Below are 20000 nucleotides of genomic sequence, written 5' to 3' on the forward strand. Positions count from 1 at the left end.
GTGATACATATCATGTGGTGCAGAAATGTCTCCAATATCGTGATATGATATTTCTGTCACATCACCCAGCGAGCATGACAACACTCTCAGCGACACTGTGACAAAGCAGCTTTACAGAAATAAATACACTCAAATGATCTTGCCCTGACCCTCACCTGACCCTCACCTGACCCTCACCTGACCCTCACCTGACCCTCACCTGATCCTCGCCTGACCTTTACCTGACCCTCACCGGACCCTCACCTGACCCTCGCCTGACCTTCGCCTGTCCTTTGCCTGACCCTCGCCTGACCTTTGCCTGACCCTCGCCTGATCCTCGCCTGACCTTCGCCTGACCCTCGTCTGAGCTTTACCTGACCCTCGCCTGACCCTCGCCTGACTCTCGCCTGACTCTCGCCTGACCTTTACCTGACCCTCGCCTGACCCTCGCCTGACCTTTACCTGACCCTCGCCTGACCTTCGCCTGACCCTCGCCTGACCTTTACCTGACCCTCGCCTGACCTTTACCTGACCCTCGCCTGACCCTCGCCTGACCTTTACCTGACCCTCGCCTGACCTTCGCTTGACCCTCGCTTGACCCTTGCCTGACCCTCGCCTTTTTACTGACTTTGATCTTGCCCTACGTTTTGGATTTGCCTGTGTGTCTTTTCGTTAATAAAAATATGCTCAATTACATCTGCATCTGTCTCACCTCTCAGTTCGTGACCTCTCAGTTTTAAACATTTATATATGATGTATAGTAGAAGTATTTAGATATACTATATATAAAGAAGAATCATGAAGAATCATGACCCTCGTCTGACCCTGACCTTTTTAGACTTTGCTCTTGCCCTATATTTTGGATTTGCCTACATTTCCCTACATTTTGGATATGATGATGTATAATATAAGTATTTAGATATGCTATACATATATATATATATATATATATATATATATATATATATATGTATATATATATACACACACACACACACACATCTACCCCAGGCTATGCTGGTGTAATTCTTTACTGCCACTACAGCAAGCATCCCTACGTCTGCCATCACTATCCTCCTGCAGAGAAAAGAGGGAGCTGCACCGGACTATCAAACCGCTGAGCGAATCATCGGCTGCAGTCTGTCATCACCTGAGGACCTGCACATCACCAGGACAAAGAGACGAGCAGGAAGAATCATCAGTGACACGTTCCAGCCTGCTAATCACCGCTCCCAGAAACCACCAACAGGAAAGCGATTCTGCTCCCTGACGCCCTCCAAACAGCTTCTTCCCACTGGCACTTTCTGTTTTTAACCAGGAAGCTTTCAGTAATGACGACAATGCTGACCTGCCAGCGACACACATCTGCACTAAATGCTTTTACAGTCTATACATCATTCTTTTATTTATTATATATCACACCTGTTCCATTTAACCTGTTTCCATTTCCAACCTGAACTGCATCCAGCTGCTATTTCTACCTCCACTGTTACGCAAAGTACACCTGAGCCTACCATTTCCACTTAAATGCAGTATTTGTATAGGTGTATATTAAGTGCAGTATTTGTAGAGGTGTATATTAGGTGCAGTATTTGTAGAGGTGTATATTAGGTGCAGTATTTGTAGAGGTGTATATTATGTGCAGTATTTGTAGAGGTGTATATTAGGTGCAGTATTTGTAGAGGTGTATATTATGTGCAGTATTTGTAGAGGTGTATATTATGTGCAGTATTTGTAGAGGTGTATATTAGGTGCAGTATTTGTAGAGGTGTATATTATGTGCAGTATTTGTAGAGGTGTATATTATGTGCAGTATTTGTAGAGGTGTATATTAGGTGCAGTATTTGTAGAGGTGTATATTAGGTGCAGTATTTGTAGAGGTGTATATTATGTGCAGTATTTGTAGAGGTGTATATTAGGTGCAGTATTTGTAGAGGTGTATATTATGTGCAGTATTTGTAGAGGTGTATATTAGGTGCAGTATTTGTAGAGGTGTATATTAGGTGCAGTATTTGTAGAGGTGTATATTATGCGCAGTATTTGTAGAGGTGTATATTATGCGCAGTATTTGTAGAGGTGTATATTAGGTGCAGTATTTGTAGAGGTGTATATTAGGTGCAGTATTTGTAGAGGTGTATATTAGGTGCAGTATTTGTAGAGGTGTATATTAGGTGCAGTATTTGTAGAGGTGTATATTAGGTGCAGTATTTGTAGAGGTGTATATTAGGTGCAGTATTTGTAGAGGTGTATATTAGGTGCAGTATTTGTAGAGGTGTATATTAGGTGCAGTATTTGTAGAGGTGTATATTAGGTGCAGTATTTGTAGAGGTGTATATTAGGCGCAGGGTTTGTAGAGGTGTATATTAGGTGCAGTATTTGTAGAGGTGTATATTAGGTGCAGTATTTGTAGAGGTGTATATTAGGTGCAGTATTTGTAGAGGTGTATATTATGCGCAGTATTTGTAGAGGTGTATATTATGCGCAGTATTTGTAGAGGTGTATATTATGCGCAGTATTTGTAGAGGTGTATATTAGGTGCAGTATTTGTAGAGGTGTATATTAGGTGCAGTATTTGTAGAGGTGTATATTAGGTGCAGTATTTGTAGAGGTGTATATTAGGTGCAGTATTTGTAGAGGTGTATATTATGCGCAGTATTTGTAGAGGTGTATATTATGCGCAGTATTTGTAGAGGTGTATATTAGGTGCAGGGTTTGTAGAGGTGTATATTAGGTGCAGGGTTTGTAGAGGTGTATATTAGGTGCAGGGTTTGTAGAGGTGTATATTAGGTGCAGGGTTTGTAGAGGTGTATATTAGGTGCAGGGTTTGTAGAGGTGTATATTATGCGCAGGGTTTGTAGAGGTGTATATTAGGTGCAGGGTTTGTAGAGGTGTATATTAGGTGCAGGGTTTGTAGAGGTGTATATTATGCGCAGGGTTTGTAGAGGTGTATATTAGGTGCAGTGTTTGGAGAGGTGTATATTAGGTGCAGTGTTTGGAGAGGTGTATATTAGGTGCAGGGTTTGGAGAGGTGTATATTAGGTGCAGGGTTTGGAGAGGTGTATATTAGGTGCAGGGTTTGGAGAGGTGTATATTAGGTGCAGGGTTTGGAGAGGTGTATATTAGGTGCAGGGTTTGGAGAGGTGTATATTAGGTGCAGGGTTTGGAGAGGTGTATATTAGGTGCAGGGTTTGGAGAGGTGTATATTATGCGCAGTGTTTGGAGAGGTGTATATTAGGCGCAGTGTTTGGAGAGGTGTATATTAGGCGCAGTGTTTGGAGAGGTGTATATTAGGCGCAGGGTTTGGAGAGGTGTATATTAGGCGCAGGGTTTGGAGAGGTGTATATTAGGCGCAGTGTTTGGAGAGGTGTATATTAGGCGCAGTGTTTGGAGAGGTGTATATTAGGCGCAGTGTTTGGAGAGGTGTATATTAGGCGCAGTGTTTGGAGAGGTGTATATTAGGCGCAGTGTTTGGAGAGGTGTATATTAGGCGCAGGGTTTGGAGAGGTGTATATTAGGCGCAGGGTTTGGAGAGGTGTATATTAGGCGCAGGGTTTGGAGAGGTGTATATTAGGCGCAGGGTTTGGAGAGGTGTATATTAGGCGCAGGGTTTGGAGAGGTGTATATTAGGCGCAGGGTTTGGAGAGGTGTATATTAGGCGCAGGGTTTGGAGAGGTGTATATTAGGCGCAGGGTTTGGAGAGGTGTATATTAGGCGCAGGGTTTGGAGAGGTGTATATTAGGCGCAGGGTTTGGAGAGGTGTATATTAGGCGCAGTGTTTGTAGAGGTGTATATTAGGTGCAGTGTTTGTAGAGGTGTATATTAGGTGCAGTGTTTGTAGAGGTGTATATTAGGTGCAGTGTTTGTAGAGGTGTATATTAGGTGCAGTGTTTGTAGAGGTGTATATTATGCGCAGTGTTTGTAGAGGTGTATATTAGGTGCAGGGTTTGGAGAGGTGTATATTAGGTGCAGGGTTTGGAGAGGTGTATATTAGGTGCAGGGTTTGGAGAGGTGTATATTAGGTGCAGTGTTTGTAGAGGTGTATATTATGTGCAGTATTTGTAGAGGTGTATATTAGGTGCAGTGTTTGTAGAGGTGTATATTAGGTGCAGTGTTTGTAGAGGTGTATATTAGGTGCAGTGTTTGTAGAGGTGTATATTAGGTGCAGTGTTTGTAGAGGTGTATATTAGGTGCAGTGTTTGTAGAGGTGTATATTAGGTGCAGTGTTTGTAGAGGTGTATATTATGCGCAGTGTTTGTAGAGGTGTATATTAGGTGCAGGGTTTGGAGAGGTGTATATTAGGTGCAGGGTTTGGAGAGGTGTATATTAGGTGCAGGGTTTGGAGAGGTGTATATTAGGTGCAGGGTTTGTAGAGGTGTATATTAGGTGCAGGGTTTGGAGAGGTGTATATTAGGTGCAGGGTTTGGAGAGGTGTATATTAGGTGCAGGGTTTGGAGAGGTGTATATTAGGTGCAGGGTTTGGAGAGGTGTATATTAGGTGCAGTATTTGTATAAGTGTATATTAGGTGCAGTATTTGTAGAGGTGTATATTAGGTGCAGTATTTGTAGAGGTGTATATTAGGTGCAGTGTTTGTAGAGGTGTATATTAGGTGCAGTGTTTGTAGAGGTGTATATTAGGTGCAGTGTTTGTAGAGGTGTATATTAGGTGCAGTGTTTGTAGAGGTGTATATTAGGTGCAGTGTTTGTAGAGGTGTATATTAGGTGCAGTATTTGTAGAGGTGTATATTAGGTGCAGTATTTGTATAAGTGTATATTAGGTGCAGTATTTGTAGAGGTGTATATTAGGTGCAGTGTTTGTAGAGGTGTATATTAGGTGCAGTGTTTGTAGAGGTGTATATTAGGTGCAGTGTTTGTAGAGGTGTATATTAGGTGCAGTGTTTGGAGAGGTGTATATTAGGTGCAGTGTTTGGAGAGGTGTATATTAGGTGCAGGGTTTGGAGAGGTGTATATTAGGTGCAGGGTTTGGAGAGGTGTATATTAGGTGCAGGGTTTGGAGAGGTGTATATTAGGTGCAGGGTTTGGAGAGGTGTATATTAGGTGCAGGGTTTGGAGAGGTGTATATTAGGTGCAGGGTTTGGAGAGGTGTATATTAGGTGCAGGGTTTGGAGAGGTGTATATTAGGTGCAGGGTTTGGAGAGGTGTATATTAGGTGCAGTATTTGTATAAGTGTATATTAGGTGCAGTATTTGTAGAGGTGTATATTAGGTGCAGTATTTGTAGAGGTGTATATTAGGTGCAGTGTTTGTAGAGGTGTATATTAGGTGCAGTGTTTGTAGAGGTGTATATTATGCGCAGTGTTTGTAGAGGTGTATATTAGGTGCAGTGTTTGTAGAGGTGTATATTAGGTGTAGTGTTTGTAGAGGTGTATATTAGGTGCAGTATTTGTAGAGGTGTATATTAGGTGCAGTGTTTGTAGAGGTGTATATTAGGTGCAGTGTTTGTAGAGGTGTATATTAGGTGCAGTATTTGTAGAGGTGTATATTAGGTGCAGTATTTGTAGAGGTGTATATTAGGTGCAGTGTTTGTAGAGGTGTATATTAGGTGCAGTGTTTGTAGAGGTGTATATTATGCGTATTGTTTGTAGAGGTGTATATTATGCGCAGTGTTTGTAGAGGTGTATATTATGCGCAGTGTTTGTAGAGGTGTATATTAGGTGCAGTGTTTGTAGAGGTGTATATTAGGTGCAGTGTTTGTAGAGGTGTATATTAGGTGCAGTATTTGTAGAGGTGTATATTAGGTGCAGTGTTTGTAGAGGTGTATATTAGGTGCAGTGTTTGTAGAGGTGTATATTAGGTGCAGTGTTTGTAGAGGTGTATATTAGGTGCAGTATTTGTAGAGGTGTATATTAGGTGCAGTATTTGTAGAGGTGTATATTAGGTGCAGTATTTGTAGAGGTGTATATTAGGTGCAGTATTTGTAGAGGTGTATATTATGCGCAGTATTTGGAGAGGTGTATATTATGCGCAGTATTTGGAGAGGTGTATATTATGCGCAGTATTTGGAGAGGTGTATATTATGCGCAGTATTTGGAGAGGTGTATATTAGGTGCAGTATTTGGAGAGGTGTATATTAGGTGCAGTATTTGGAGAGGTGTATATTAGGTGCAGGGTTTGTAGAGGTGTATATTAGGTGCAGTGTTTGTAGAGGTGTATATTATGCGTATTGTTTGTAGAGGTGTATATTATGCGCAGTGTTTGTAGAGGTGTATATTATGCGCAGTGTTTGTAGAGGTGTATATTAGGTGCAGTGTTTGTAGAGGTGTATATTAGGTGCAGTGTTTGTATAGGTGTATATTATGTGCAGTATTTGTAGAGGTGTATATTAGGTGCAGTGTTTGTAGAGGTGTATATTAGGTGCAGTGTTTGTAGAGGTGTATATTAGGTGCAGTATTTGTAGAGGTGTATATTAGGTGCAGTATTTGTAGAGGTGTATATTAGGTGCAGTATTTGTAGAGGTGTATATTAGGTGCAGTATTTGTAGAGGTGTATATTAGGTGCAGTATTTGTAGAGGTGTATATTAGGTGCAGTATTTGTAGAGGTGTATATTATGCGCAGTATTTGGAGAGGTGTATATTATGCGCAGTATTTGGAGAGGTGTATATTATGCGCAGTATTTGGAGAGGTGTATATTAGGTGCAGTATTTGGAGAGGTGTATATTAGGTGCAGTATTTGGAGAGGTGTATATTAGGTGCAGTATTTGGAGAGGTGTATATTAGGTGCAGTATTTGGAGAGGTGTATATTAGGTGCAGGGTTTGGAGAGGTGTATATTAGGTGCAGTGTTTGGAGAGGTGTATAGTAGGTGCAGTGTTTGGAGAGGTGTATAGTAGGTGCAGTGTTTGGAGAGGTGTATATTATGTGCAGTATTTGGAGAGGTGTATATTATGTGCAGTGTTTGTATAGGTGTATATTAGGTGCAGTGTTTGTATAGGTGTATATTAGGTGCAGTGTTTGTATAGGTGTATATTAGGTGCAGTGTTTGCAGAGGTGTATATTAGGTGCAGTGTTTGTAGAGGTGTATATTAGGTGCAGTATTTGTAGAGGTGTATATTAGGTGCAGTATTTGTAGAGGTGTATATTAGGTGCAGTATTTGTAGAGGTGTATATTAGGTGCAGTATTTGTATAAGTGTATATTAGGTGCAGTGTTTGTAGAGGTGTATATTATGTGCAGTGTTTGTAGAGGTGTATATTAGGTGCAGTGTTTGTAGAGGTGTATATTAGGTGCAGTATTTGTAGAGGTGTATATTAGGTGCAGTGTTTGTAGAGGTGTATATTAGGTGCAGTGTTTGTAGAGGTGTATATTATGTGCAGTGTTTGTAGAGGTGTATATTATGTGCAGTGTTTGTAGAGGTGTATATTAGGTGCAGTATTTGTAGAGGTGTATATTAGGTGCAGTATTTGTAGAGGTGTATATTAGGTGCAGTGTTTGTAGAGGTGTATATTAGGTGCAGTGTTTGTAGAGGTGTATATTAGGTGCAGTATTTGTAGAGGTGTATATTAGGCGCAGTGTTTGTATAGGTGTATATTAGGCGCAGTGTTTGTATAGGTGTATATTAGGCGCAGTATTTGTAGAGGTGTATATTAGGCGCAGTGTTTGTAGAGGTGTATATTAGGCGCAGTGTTTGTAGAGGTGTATATTAGGCGCAGTGTTTGTAGAGGTGTATATTAGGCGCAGTGTTTGTAGAGGTGTATATTAGGCGCAGTGTTTGTATATTTGTATATTAGGCGCAGTGTTTGTATAGGTGTATATTAGGCGCAGTATTTGTAGAGGTGTATATTAGGCGCAGTATTTGTATAGGTGTATATTAGGCGCAGTGTTTGTAGAGGTGTATATTATGCGCAGTGTTTGTAGAGGTGTATATTATGCGCAGTGTTTGTAGAGGTGTATATTATGCGCAGTGTTTGTAGAGGTGTATATTAGGTGCAGTGTTTGTAGAGGTGTATATTATGTGCAGTGTTTGTAGAGGTGTATATTATGTGCAGTATTTGTAGAGGTGTATATTAGGTGCAGTATTTGTAGAGGTGTATATTAGGTGCAGTATTTGTAGAGGTGTATATTAGGTGCAGTATTTGTAGAGGTGTATATTAGGTGCAGTATTTGTAGAGGTGTATATTATGTGTAGTGTTTGTATAGGTGTATATTATGTGTAGTGTTTGTATAGGTGTATATCAGGTGCAGTATTTGTAGAGGTGTATATCAGGTGCAGTATTTGTATAGGTGTATATCATGTGCAGTATTTGTATAAGTGTATATCAGGTGCAGTATTTGTATAGGTGTATATCAGGTGCAGTATTTGTATATTTGTATATCAGGTGCAGTATTTGTATAGGTGTATATTATGTGCAGTATTTGTATAAGTGTATATCAGGTGCAGTATTTGTATAGGTGTATATCAGGTGCAGTATTTGTATATTTGTATATCAGGTGCAGTATTTGTAGAGGTGTATATCAGGTGCAGTATTTGTATATTTGTATATCAGGTGCAGTGTTTGTATAGGTGTATATTATGTGCAGTATTTGTATAAGTGTATATTAGGTGCAGTATTTGTATAGGTGTATATCAGGTGCAGTATTTGTATAGGTGTATATCAGGTGCAGTATTTGTATATTTGTATATCAGGTGCAGTATTTGTAGAGGTGTATATCATGCGCAGTATTTGTAGAGGTGTATATCATGCGCAGTATTTGTAGAGGTGTATATCATGCGCAGTATTTGTAGAGGTGTATATCATGCGCAGTATTTGTAGAGGTGTATATCATGCGCAGTATTTGTATATGTGTATATCATGTGCAGTATTTGTAGAGGTGTATATTAGGTGCAGTATTTGTATATTTGTATATTAGGTGCAGTATTTGTATATTTGTATATTAGGTGCAGTATTTGTATAGGTGTATATTAGGTGCAGTGTTTGTATAGGTGTATATTATGTGTAGTGTTTGTATAGGTGTATATTATGTGTAGTATTTGTAGAGGTGTATATTAGGTGCAGTATTTGTAGAGGTGTATATTAGGTGCAGTATTTGTATAGGTGTATATTAGGTGCAGTATTTGTATAGGTGTATATTATGTGCAGTATTTGTATAGGTGTATATTATGCGCAGTATTTGTATATGTGTATATTATGTGCAGTATTTGTATCGGTGTATATTAGGTGCGGTGTTTGTATATTTGTATATTAGGTGCGGTATTTGTATAGGTGTATATTAGGTGCGGTGTTTGTATAGGTGTATATTAGGTGCGGTGTTTGTATAGCTGTATATTAGGTGCGGTATTTGTATAGGTGTATATTAGGTGCGGTGTTTGTATATGTATATATTATGTGCAGTATTTATATAGGCGTATATTATGTGCAGTATTTGTATAGGTGTATATTAGGTGCAGTATTTGTAGAGGTGTATATTATGTGCAGTATTTGTATAGGTGTATATTAGGTGCAGTATTTGTAGAGGTGTATATTAGGTGCAGTATTTGTAGAGGTGTATATTAGGTGCAGTATTTGTAGAGGTGTATATTAGGTGCAGTATTTGTAGAGGTGTATATTAGGTGCAGTATTTGTAGAGGTGTATATTAGGTGCAGTATTTGTAGAGGTGTATATTAGGTGCAGTATTTGTAGAGGTGTATATTAGGTGCAGTGTTTGTAGAGGTGTATATTAGGTGCAGTATTTGTAGAGGTGTATATTAGGTGCAGTATTTGTATAGGTGTATATTAGGTGCAGTATTTGTATAGGTGTATATTATGTGCAGTATTTATATAGGTGTATATTGGAATGCTAATTGTGTTGTGTTCTCTGAGATGTGTGTGTGTTCTGTACCATGTTGTGACCAAACGCCAAGAAATATTCCTAAAACATGTAAATGTATATGGAGAATAAAATCATTCTAATATAGCAGCCTGATTGTAAATAACACACACACACACACAGTTATGAGCTGAGACCACACACAGCGTCAGTGCTACAGCGAGGTTCTCCTTCATGCCCTACATTCAAGGTCTAAAGCAGTCAGAGTGAGTCTAATGGAGGCCACAGAGCCGTGGTTCTGCTGTCACACTGCAGCGTAATCACATTCTCTCTTCTCTCTTATTACACACTCACACACACACACACACACACATGCTGCTTTACTCTCATGTAACTACATGCAACACACATGAATTATATTACTACATAAATTACTGAGGGAAAGAAAGCAAGAAAGAAAGACCTAAAGAAAGTAATTATTCGAAATCTCGTAACAGTTTAAAGGTTAAAGAAATTATACTTAAAAAAAACACAGAGATAAAAAAGAAGGAAAAAAAGGAAAAGAAAAAAAGAATGAATAGATACAGAATGTATCTGTTACAGAAAGAAAGAAAGAAAGAAAGAAAGAAAGGTACTGAACGTCAGAAGTATTGAGAGAAAAGAAAGAAGGAAGTAAAGTACAGATACAGACGTGTCAGTAAACACGCAGGGAAGGTCCTCAGTGTTCACATTTTATTTGAATTATCTGCACACGGTTCACACTTCGCCGTCTGCCAGCTGTTTCAGGAGAAGAGCTGTCGGAGAAGCCATTTCTCAACTTCATCTTTAAATCACGTGTACGTCTTTACGTTCGGAGAAACTGCCTCGGCTCTGCTGGCTTCACAAAATTAATTGATTACAAATCTGACCTTCTCAGGACATTCTGGCCGGAGTCCAGGAGGAACAGCACTGTTACAGAAGTGGAGCTGCTGGTTTAAAAATCCTCCAGTTAAAGCATTTCTGCTGACTGATGAGGTGGAAGAGTTAAGAGTACTAGAGTTCAGGTTAAGCTTACTGAGGTCAGGGTTTCTGAGGTTGAGGTTGTGGTTACTGAGAATTAGTCAGAAGCCAGGGTTGTTAAAGTTAAGGCTCTGGTTACTGAGATTATGGTTAAGGCGACTGAGGTTGAGATAAAGGTTGCTCAGGTGGAGATTAGTGAAGTTGAGGTTGAGGTAAAGGTTAGTGAAGTGGAGGTTAGTGAAGTTGAGGTTGAGGTAAAGGTTAGTGAAGGTGAGGTTATGGTTAAGGAGGTTGAGAAGAAGGTTACTCATGTGGAGGTTAGTGAAGGTGAGGTTATGGTTAAGGAGGTTGAGGTTAGTGAAGGTGAGGTTATGGTTACTGAAGGTGAGGTTAGTGAAGTGGAGGTTAGTGAAGGTGAGGTTATGGTTAAGGAGGTTGAGGTTAGTGAAGTGGAGGTTAGTGAAGGTGAGGTTATGGTTAAGGAGGGTGAGGTTAGTGAAGTGGAGGTTAGTGAAGGTGAGGTTATGGTTAAGGAGGTGGAGGTTAGTGAAGTGGAGGTTAGTGAAGGTGAGGTTATGGTTACTGAGGTTAGGTTCGGGTTGTGAAGGTGAGAAGGTTATATTTATACACGTCGTCCTGACTACACCCTGCTCTGTATTTTTCCCTTCAGGGGCAGTTGTTGTCAGTATCCTTCATTCGCTCGGCTCTTATCCGCTGAGCTCTGGTGAGTCTGTGGGTTTTCATTTCAGTAAATGGTGCCGTGCACCTGATCCTCAGCAGCCATCTGAAGAATGAAAGCGACTGATTAAACGAGTGGAATCAGGTGTTCTTCTGCTCGGGCTCGAACGAACGAAACCACATCGGCCCTGGTACTGCTGCTAAACTAATGGTCATGTGTGTGTGTGTGTGTGTGTGTGTGTGTGTTTGGGGGGGGCATTTGTGTGTGTGTGTGTTTACCTTCCGCTGCTCTTTTGAAAAACACTTTGCAGCTGCCGCAGGTCAGAGCTCCGTAATGGCACCCGGACGCTTCATCAGAACAGATCAGGCAGGTGCGCTGCGGAGGGAAGAAAAACTCCATGGGGAACACCTCCCTCGCACTCTCCAACCTGAAACACACACACACACGCGTGCAGAAACACGTGTTAGAGCGAGCTTTGGTTTGGCACACTGTCAGTCGTGTACAGGAAAATATACAAATGAACTTAAAGGTGCAGTCAGTGAGTTTAGCGCTCGCACGCTTATTTGCCCGACACGAACATGAAAGAAAAGATGTCCTCGTTTAGCTCTGACGTACGCGCCGTGACTCAGCGAGGCAGAAGGGTTATCAAACCGGATCTCTACATTCATCGACAAATTTTTTAAAATGCTTTTTAGGACTTTTTGACACGACCCTGAATAAGAAAATTGAAATTGACATCATCAAAGTGAGTTAAAAGTTTCATGAAAAACTATTTCTCGCCACTTTTCTTTCATTTTACTTTCATTTTCTCAAATAAATGAATCCCTGTGGGTGGATAATTCTAGCTCCGGTTTAACACACACCCTGCCTGAGTAAGATCCTCATTATACCCAGAGTGTGTGTGTGTGTGTGTGTGTGTGTTTACAGTAAAACTGACAGGGTGGTGTCATGAAGTGGTTACAGTTTTCCCGCTGACTGTTACAAAGTGCTGACACTGGAGACTCCTTCCATACATGTTCCATAAACATCTCCTTCTTTTAAGAAAAACTTCACCATATCAACGATTTTTTAATCTGTTTATTATCAGCGGAGTGTGAATGAGCTGTTACTATAGAAATGATAACGTGTGAATGAGCTGTTACTATAGAAACGATAACGTATTCAAACGAGCGCATTAATATAAACCTGCGCTACTGTCAGAGCTGCTGATGACCAATCAGAACGCAGAATTCAGCAGCACAGGGACGGAGTGAATAACTGTAAAGATGCGGCTTCCAGGTTTTATTTTCCAAACGATACATTCATTAGTTAACGTTAAAGGATGTTGTTGCTAGGCAACAACTAAAAGAATTCTTGCTATTACTGAGAACGTGACTAAGGACTTAGCTAGCTAACAGCTAGCATGTGCTAGGTCAACGTTTCTCTCAGACGTGTTGAACATTTACTGCGCTAAGCAAAGCTCCATGAGGGAAAGAGATTTTGTGGTAAATTCCGCAGGAGTGAAACGTTTACGAGGAATTTTCTCGTAAATACACTGACCGTCCCCGAGGTTAAACGATTCGGTCGTTTTCAGCTAAAAGGAACAAAGTGAAATAAAAATGGGAGTAAAAAAAAGGCTGGTGTTTGTAAATATAAAGCATTTCAGGACTCGGGTTCCATCAGGATGGTTTCGTGATCGTCAGTGAGATGAATATCAGATCAGAGAGAAAATAGAAATCACGACGTTTTAAACGTAAACTTTTCAGATTGATGGAAAGAGACGACACTAAAGTGCAACACAAGGACGAGTTAAATAAAGCGTAAACAGAGGGAAATGGCTTTAATCCTTTCTCTTATTTCACTAATCTCTCTCTCTCGCTCACACACACACACACACACACACACACACCTGGATGATTCCTGAGTACTAGAGCGAAAAGAAAGCTCACTGGGAAATTACAGATATACCTTGTGCAAGTCAAAATATAAAAAAACAGCTGTGTGTGTGTGTGTGTGTGTGATAAAGTGTGTTATGTTTATTTCTATGCATCTCTTTGACCTTGTGCGTCCAGGAACCTTGAGCCCTCACAATGACCGCCACTGGGCTGTAGTTATGTCTGCAGATGGTTTCCACACACACACACACACACACACACACACACTTAACTAGTGGTTAGTACGAAGCTGCACAAATTTCCCGAATCTACAAAACAAATAAGCAAACAAACAAAACAGCTGAAATATTTAAGTGTGTGTGTGTGTATGTGTGTGTGTGTGTGTGTGTACCTGAGTGTGTGTTGTGTGTGTGTGTGTGTGTTTTCCCACCATACTGACTGTTATTAAAACTGTGTATTTTCACCTTACAGCTTTTCTCTCACTTTTCACTTCTGTTTTCTCTCATTTGCAATTGACTTGTCACTAACACACACACACACACACACACACACACACACACAGCACGTTACTTTTCACACACATAAATTTAATTTTCTTTAACACTATTAGTAATGTAATAAAATGCACAATTAATTTCTAGAAAAAAAACATAAAAAAATAAAGAAGAATCTTAAAAGCTGCTTTATTTAGATTTTATTTTTGACATTTCTCTGTTTTTATTTTTAAATAATTATCTAAATTATTGATCTTTTTTTTCTGATTTATGATTCCATGGGTCACTGAAATTATTATTATCATATGTTATTACTAAATTTTAATTTTCCCTCCTTGTTCAGTGTGATTTTTTCTCTTCTTTTATGCTGGTGTTTTTATTATTATTATTATTATTATTATTATATTTTTTATTTTTTGTAAGAAACATTTACGTGAGAATGATGCTGTAAGAGAAAAATGATTACTTAGTCATTATTACTAATCGGAGTATATAAGTAACACTAACCAGTTTATGTTATATAAAATAATATTAATAATTGATTTATTAATTAAAAAGAGATAAATAATGATTTATTGTGTAGATTTTGCGCAGTATTTATTGGTCTTTGTGTATTTGTATATTCAGTGTGTATGTACAGTATAATCCCCGCCTCCTGCTCTCGTGGCTCGTGAGTTCACTTTGCGTGAGAGCTGCAGGATTTTGTGGTTCTCCGGTTCGAGCTGTTTGTCATTCCTGGAATCTTTCAGACTCGTTCTTCCAGCTCAGCAGCCGCGAGTGGTTTTCTGTCACCAGCGAGACGAGCAGCTCTTTCACTCTCCTCTTTCCCTCCATCCCTGGTGTTTCTCCAGCAGCTCAGCTTCCTCTGTGTGGACATTCTCAGCATCTCCTCGCTCTTCTTCTCACCCCTTCTTCTGATCCGGAGGTTCCACACGTCCTGAGTTTACACACCGGCAGAAACGTTTACAACGAGGAGAAGAAGTGATGGAGTTCCTCTTCCATCACACACACACACACACACACACACACTCTCAGAAGAAAAGGTTCTTCCTCAGTCCTCCAAGCTACATGGCAGAAGGTTCTCATGTTTTCTGGAAGTTCTGGGAAGGTTTTTACTGAAACACTCACACTGCATTGCTGCAACGTTTTTAATTAGCACTAACGGTTTCGACTAACTGGTGAGAACGTTCCGTCTGCAAACAAACAAACAAACTAACTAACAAATAAAAAGTAGTCCTCTTAAATGAACGAAAATTAAAATGGAAACATTTCAAATAAAAACAAAAAGAAAAAAAGAAAAAGAAACATAGAACAAACCATGTTTTGTAGATATTCTGATTTTAATTTGATCATTTCTGGAAACATGATGACTCACAGTGTACTTGTCCAATTTGTGTCCAATCAGATGCTCTATAGAATTTATTTGCCCCGCCCCCTTTTATCAATCCCGTGGGTATCATTCGACACGCTGCTGCAGTAGGAAAGTGTGTGACAAACCTCAAACGCTATTGGCTGTGGTAGAAATAAGACACGCCCTTCGATATACTCCCTACCTCACTTCCTGTTTCAGAAGGAAATATGGCGTGATTTAAGGTTCGAAGCAGAACTTCCTCTCCTCTGTGCATCTCAGCTCCAATCCCACGTGATGTTCAGGAAGTTCCAGGAAGTGGATTTGACTTTGTGACTCTCGTCTTTCTGACCCCATGTCTCTGATCGTCGGCTCCTCGGGTTTAACGCCGCGCGCTGCGTCTGGGATCGATCTGTCCCACGCTGGGAGGATTTCCCCGTTCTCCCGTTTCATCCCGCTCCGCTACGTTCACGCTTCAGGAATAAACGTGAAGCTACAGCGCGGGGTTTCTTTAACATCACTAGTTACATAAAGCCCATAATCATTACATACCATCATCACTGACATCACCATTGACATCACCACTGACATCACCACTGACATCATCACCCACATCATCACTGACAACACTGACATCATCACTGACATCACCACCCACATCACCACTGACATCACCACTGACATCACCACCCACATCATCACTGACATCATCACTGACATCACCACTGACATCACCACTGACATCATCACCCACATCATCACTGACAACACTGACATAATCACTGACATCACCACTGACATCATCACTGACAACACTGACATCATCACTGACATCACCACCCACATCATCACTGACATCATCACTGACATCACCACTGACATCACCACTGACATCATCACTGACAACACTGACATCATCACTGACATCATCACTGACAACACTGACATCATCACTGACATCACCACCCACATCATCACTGACATCATCACTGACATCACCACTGACATCACCACTGACATCATCACCCACATCATCACTGACAACACTGACATCATCACTGGCAACACTGACATCATCACTGACATCACCACTGACATCACCACTGACATCATCACTGACAACACTGACATCATCACTGACATCACTACCCACATCATCACTGACATCATCACTGACATCACCACCCACATCATCACTGACATCATCGCCCACATCATCACTGACAACACTGACATCATCACTGACATCACTGACATCATCACTGACATCATTGCCCATATCATCACTGACATCATCAATGACATCATCACTGACATCACCACCCACATCATCACATGACATTGACAAAAACAGTGTTGTCTGTGTGCTTTTCCTGCCTTAAATGTAAATGTAATTATTCAAAAATCATTTAGCAAAAAATTTAACAATATTTCACAGAGCTCTTTATATCTATTAATACTGATATATAGTGTATGTACTGTATAATCCCTGTCTCATATCTCATATCTCTTGATATTGACGTTAATGTTAATGATGTTAATGGTAATGTTAATGACGTTGATGATGTTAATGATAATGTTAATGATGTTAATGGTAATGTTAATGACGTTGATGATGTTAATGATGTTGATGATGTTAATGATAATGTTAATGATGTTAATGGTAATGTTAATGACGTTGATGATGTTAATGATGTTGATGATGTTGATTATGATGTTAATGTTAATGATGTTGATGTTAATGATGTTGATGATGATGTTGATGATGTTGATGATGTTAATGATGTTGATGATGATGTTGATGATGATGTTGATGATGTTGATGATGATGTTAATGATAATGTTAATGATGTTAATGGTAATGTTAATGACGTTGATGATGTTAATGATGTTGATGATGTTGATTATGATGTTAATGTTAATGATGTTGATGTTAATGATGTTGATGATGATGTTGATGATGTTGATGATGTTAATGATGTTGATGATGATGTTAATGATGTTGATGATGATGTTGATGATGTTGATGATGTTGATGATGATGTTGATGATGTTGATGATGATGTTGATGATGTTAATGATGTTAATGTTGATTTTAATGATGTTGATGATGTTGATGATGATGTTAATGATGTTGATGATGTTGATTATGATGTTAATGATGTTGATGATGTTGATTATGATGTTAATGGTAATGATGTTGATGATGTTAATGATGATGTTGATGATAATGTTAATGTTAATGATGTTGATGATGATGATGATGATGTTGATGATGATGTTGATGATGATGATGATGATGATGATGTTAATGATGTTGATGATGATGTTAATGTTAATGTTAATGTTGATGTTGATGCTTTGGTCAATTTCTCCAGAAATAAACATGAGTTTTGATCAGTGCTGTGTTTCGTCTGAGTGCTCTAGACGGAATCATGGGAAACAGATGCAGCTCAACGTTGATTACAGCCTCAGCGTATAGATTTTCCGTAATAAATACGTCACTGTTTGATTCCTTTAATTATTTCTGATTGACTTTATGTTCTGGAGTAACATTAAATCGAACGTATAGCCTTTTAACTACGCAGAAAGGAATGATTTATAGCCTATATGCATGGAAGTGCATCACTGCAGCAGTGTGTGTGTGTGTGTGTGTGTGCTGTTTAATACGACTCAGTTGTGATAAAATAAATAGACTCTGACACGTGGTGGTGGTAGCACGCTAATATGAGTTATGTAACTGATTCATTACAATGTTGTGCTGTTTTTGTCACAAATAAATAGTCTATCTGAGAGTTATTAAATCAACTGCTCATCATTAGCCACTTAAAAACAACACACACACACGCACACACACGCACACACACACGCACACACGCACACACACGCACACACACACACACAGCATCAATTAATTACAAAAAAACTTAATTCAAAACAGCCATCCAAAACATCCACTCTGTGTGTGTGTGAGTGTATGAGAGTGTGTGAGAGTGTGTGAGAGTGTGTGAGTGTGTGTGAGAGTGTATGAGTGTGTGTGTGTGAGTGTGTGAGTGTATGAGAGTGTATGAGAGTGTATGAGAGTGTGTGAGAGTGTGTGAGTGTGTGTGAGAGTGTATGAGAGTGTGTGAGAGTGTGTGTGTGTGTATGAGAGTGTGTGAGTGTGTGTCAGAGTGTGTGTGAGAGTGTGTGAGAGTGTGTGAGAGTGTGTGAGAGTGTGTGTGAGTGTGTGAGAGTGTGTGAGAGTGTGTGAGAGTGTGTGAGAGTGTGAGTGTGTGAGAGTGTGTGAGAGTGTGTGAGAGTGTGAGAGTGTGTGAGAGTGTGTGAGTGTGTGTGAGAGTGTGTGAGTGTGTGAGAGTGTGTGAGTGTGTGTGAGTGTGTGTGTGTTTGGCATTTCGTTGGTTATAAAAACAAACGAGCGGAGGGAAGCACAGATGGGTTGAAGTGAAGGACCTCTGATGAGTTGGGATCTCCCCGTCTCTCCCGCTGCAGCTCTGATTAAAGTTCCACCTTTAAAAGTCCAGAGGGACGGACTGCACCAACTCCCTGTGTGTGTGTGTGTGTGTGTGTGTCTGTGTGTCTGAGTGCATGTGTGTGTGTTTTGGGAATTAACCAGGAAACGTCCAATTAGCTCTCAGATCCACTGCCACGTTCACTACAGCAACCACTTCATCTGCCTCACAAACACGCCTCTGTTCACACGCCTCACAAACACGCCTCACAAACACGCCTCTGTTCACACGCCTCACAAACACGCCTCTGTTCACACGCCTCACAAACACGCCTCTGTTCACACGCCTCACAAACACGCCTCACAAACACGCCTCACAAACACGCCTCACAAACACGCCTCTGTTCACACGCCTCACAAACACGCCTCACAAACACGCCTCTGTTCACACGCCTCTGTTCACACGCCTCACAAACACGCCTCTGTTCACACGCCTCGCAAACACGCCTCACAAACACGCCTCACAAACACGCCTCTGTTCACACGCCTCACAAACACGCCTCACAAACACGCCTCTGTTCACACGCCTCACAAACACGCCTCGCAAACACGCCTCTGTTCACACGCCTCACAAACACGCCTCACAAACACGCCTCTGTTCACACGCCTCACAAACACGCCTCACAAACACGCCTCTGTTCACACGCCTCACAAACACGCCTCACAAACACGCCTCTGTTCACACGCCTCGCAAACACGCCTCTGTTCACACGCCTCACAAACACGCCTCACAAACACGCCTCACAAACACGCCTCTGTTCACACGCCTCACAAACACGCCTCACAAACACGCCTCTGTTCACACGCCTCTGTTCACACGCCTCACAAACACGCCTCTGTTCACACGCCTCGCAAACACGCCTCACAAACACGCCTCTGTTCACACGCCTCACAAACACGCCTCTGTTCACACGCCTCTGTTCACACGCCTCTGTTCACACGCCTCGCAAACACGCCTCTGTTCACACGCCTCGCAAACACGCCTCTGTTCACACGCCTCACAAACACGCCTCTGTTCACACGCCTCAGTTCACACACCTCACAAACACGCCTCACAAACACGCCTCACAAACACGCCTCTGTTCACACGCCTCAGTTCACACGCCTCACAAACATGCCTCTGTTCACACGCCTCTGTTCACACGCCTCTGTTCACACGCCTCACAAACACGCCTCTGTTCACACGCCTCACAAACACGCCTCTGTTCACACACCTCGCAAACACGCCTCTGTTCACACGCCTCACAAACACGCCTCACAAACACGCCTCTGTTCACACGCCTCACAAACACGCCTCTGTTCACACGCCTCTGTTCACACGCCTCACAAACACACCTCGCAAACACGCCTCTGTT

The 20000-nt window shown here is 40.9% G+C and overlaps 1 protein-coding gene across 3 annotated transcripts in view; it reads right to left on the bottom strand.

Moving 5' to 3' along the window:
* Nucleotides 1-20000, bottom strand: part of ar (androgen receptor) — a 119596-nt gene that overhangs the window by 78974 nt on the left and 20622 nt on the right. For all 3 annotated transcript variants that reach the window (XM_053230632.1, XM_053230631.1, XM_053230633.1), the window contains exon 2: nt 11697-11845. In XM_053230632.1, coding sequence (XP_053086607.1) covers nt 11697-11845 — 149 coding nt within the window. The remainder of the gene's footprint in view (nt 1-11696; nt 11846-20000) is intronic.

The sequence above is a fragment of the Pangasianodon hypophthalmus genome, chromosome 27 (assembly GCF_027358585.1).
Source record: "Pangasianodon hypophthalmus isolate fPanHyp1 chromosome 27, fPanHyp1.pri, whole genome shotgun sequence".
In the NCBI taxonomy this organism is placed as follows: domain Eukaryota; kingdom Metazoa; phylum Chordata; class Actinopteri; order Siluriformes; family Pangasiidae; genus Pangasianodon; species Pangasianodon hypophthalmus.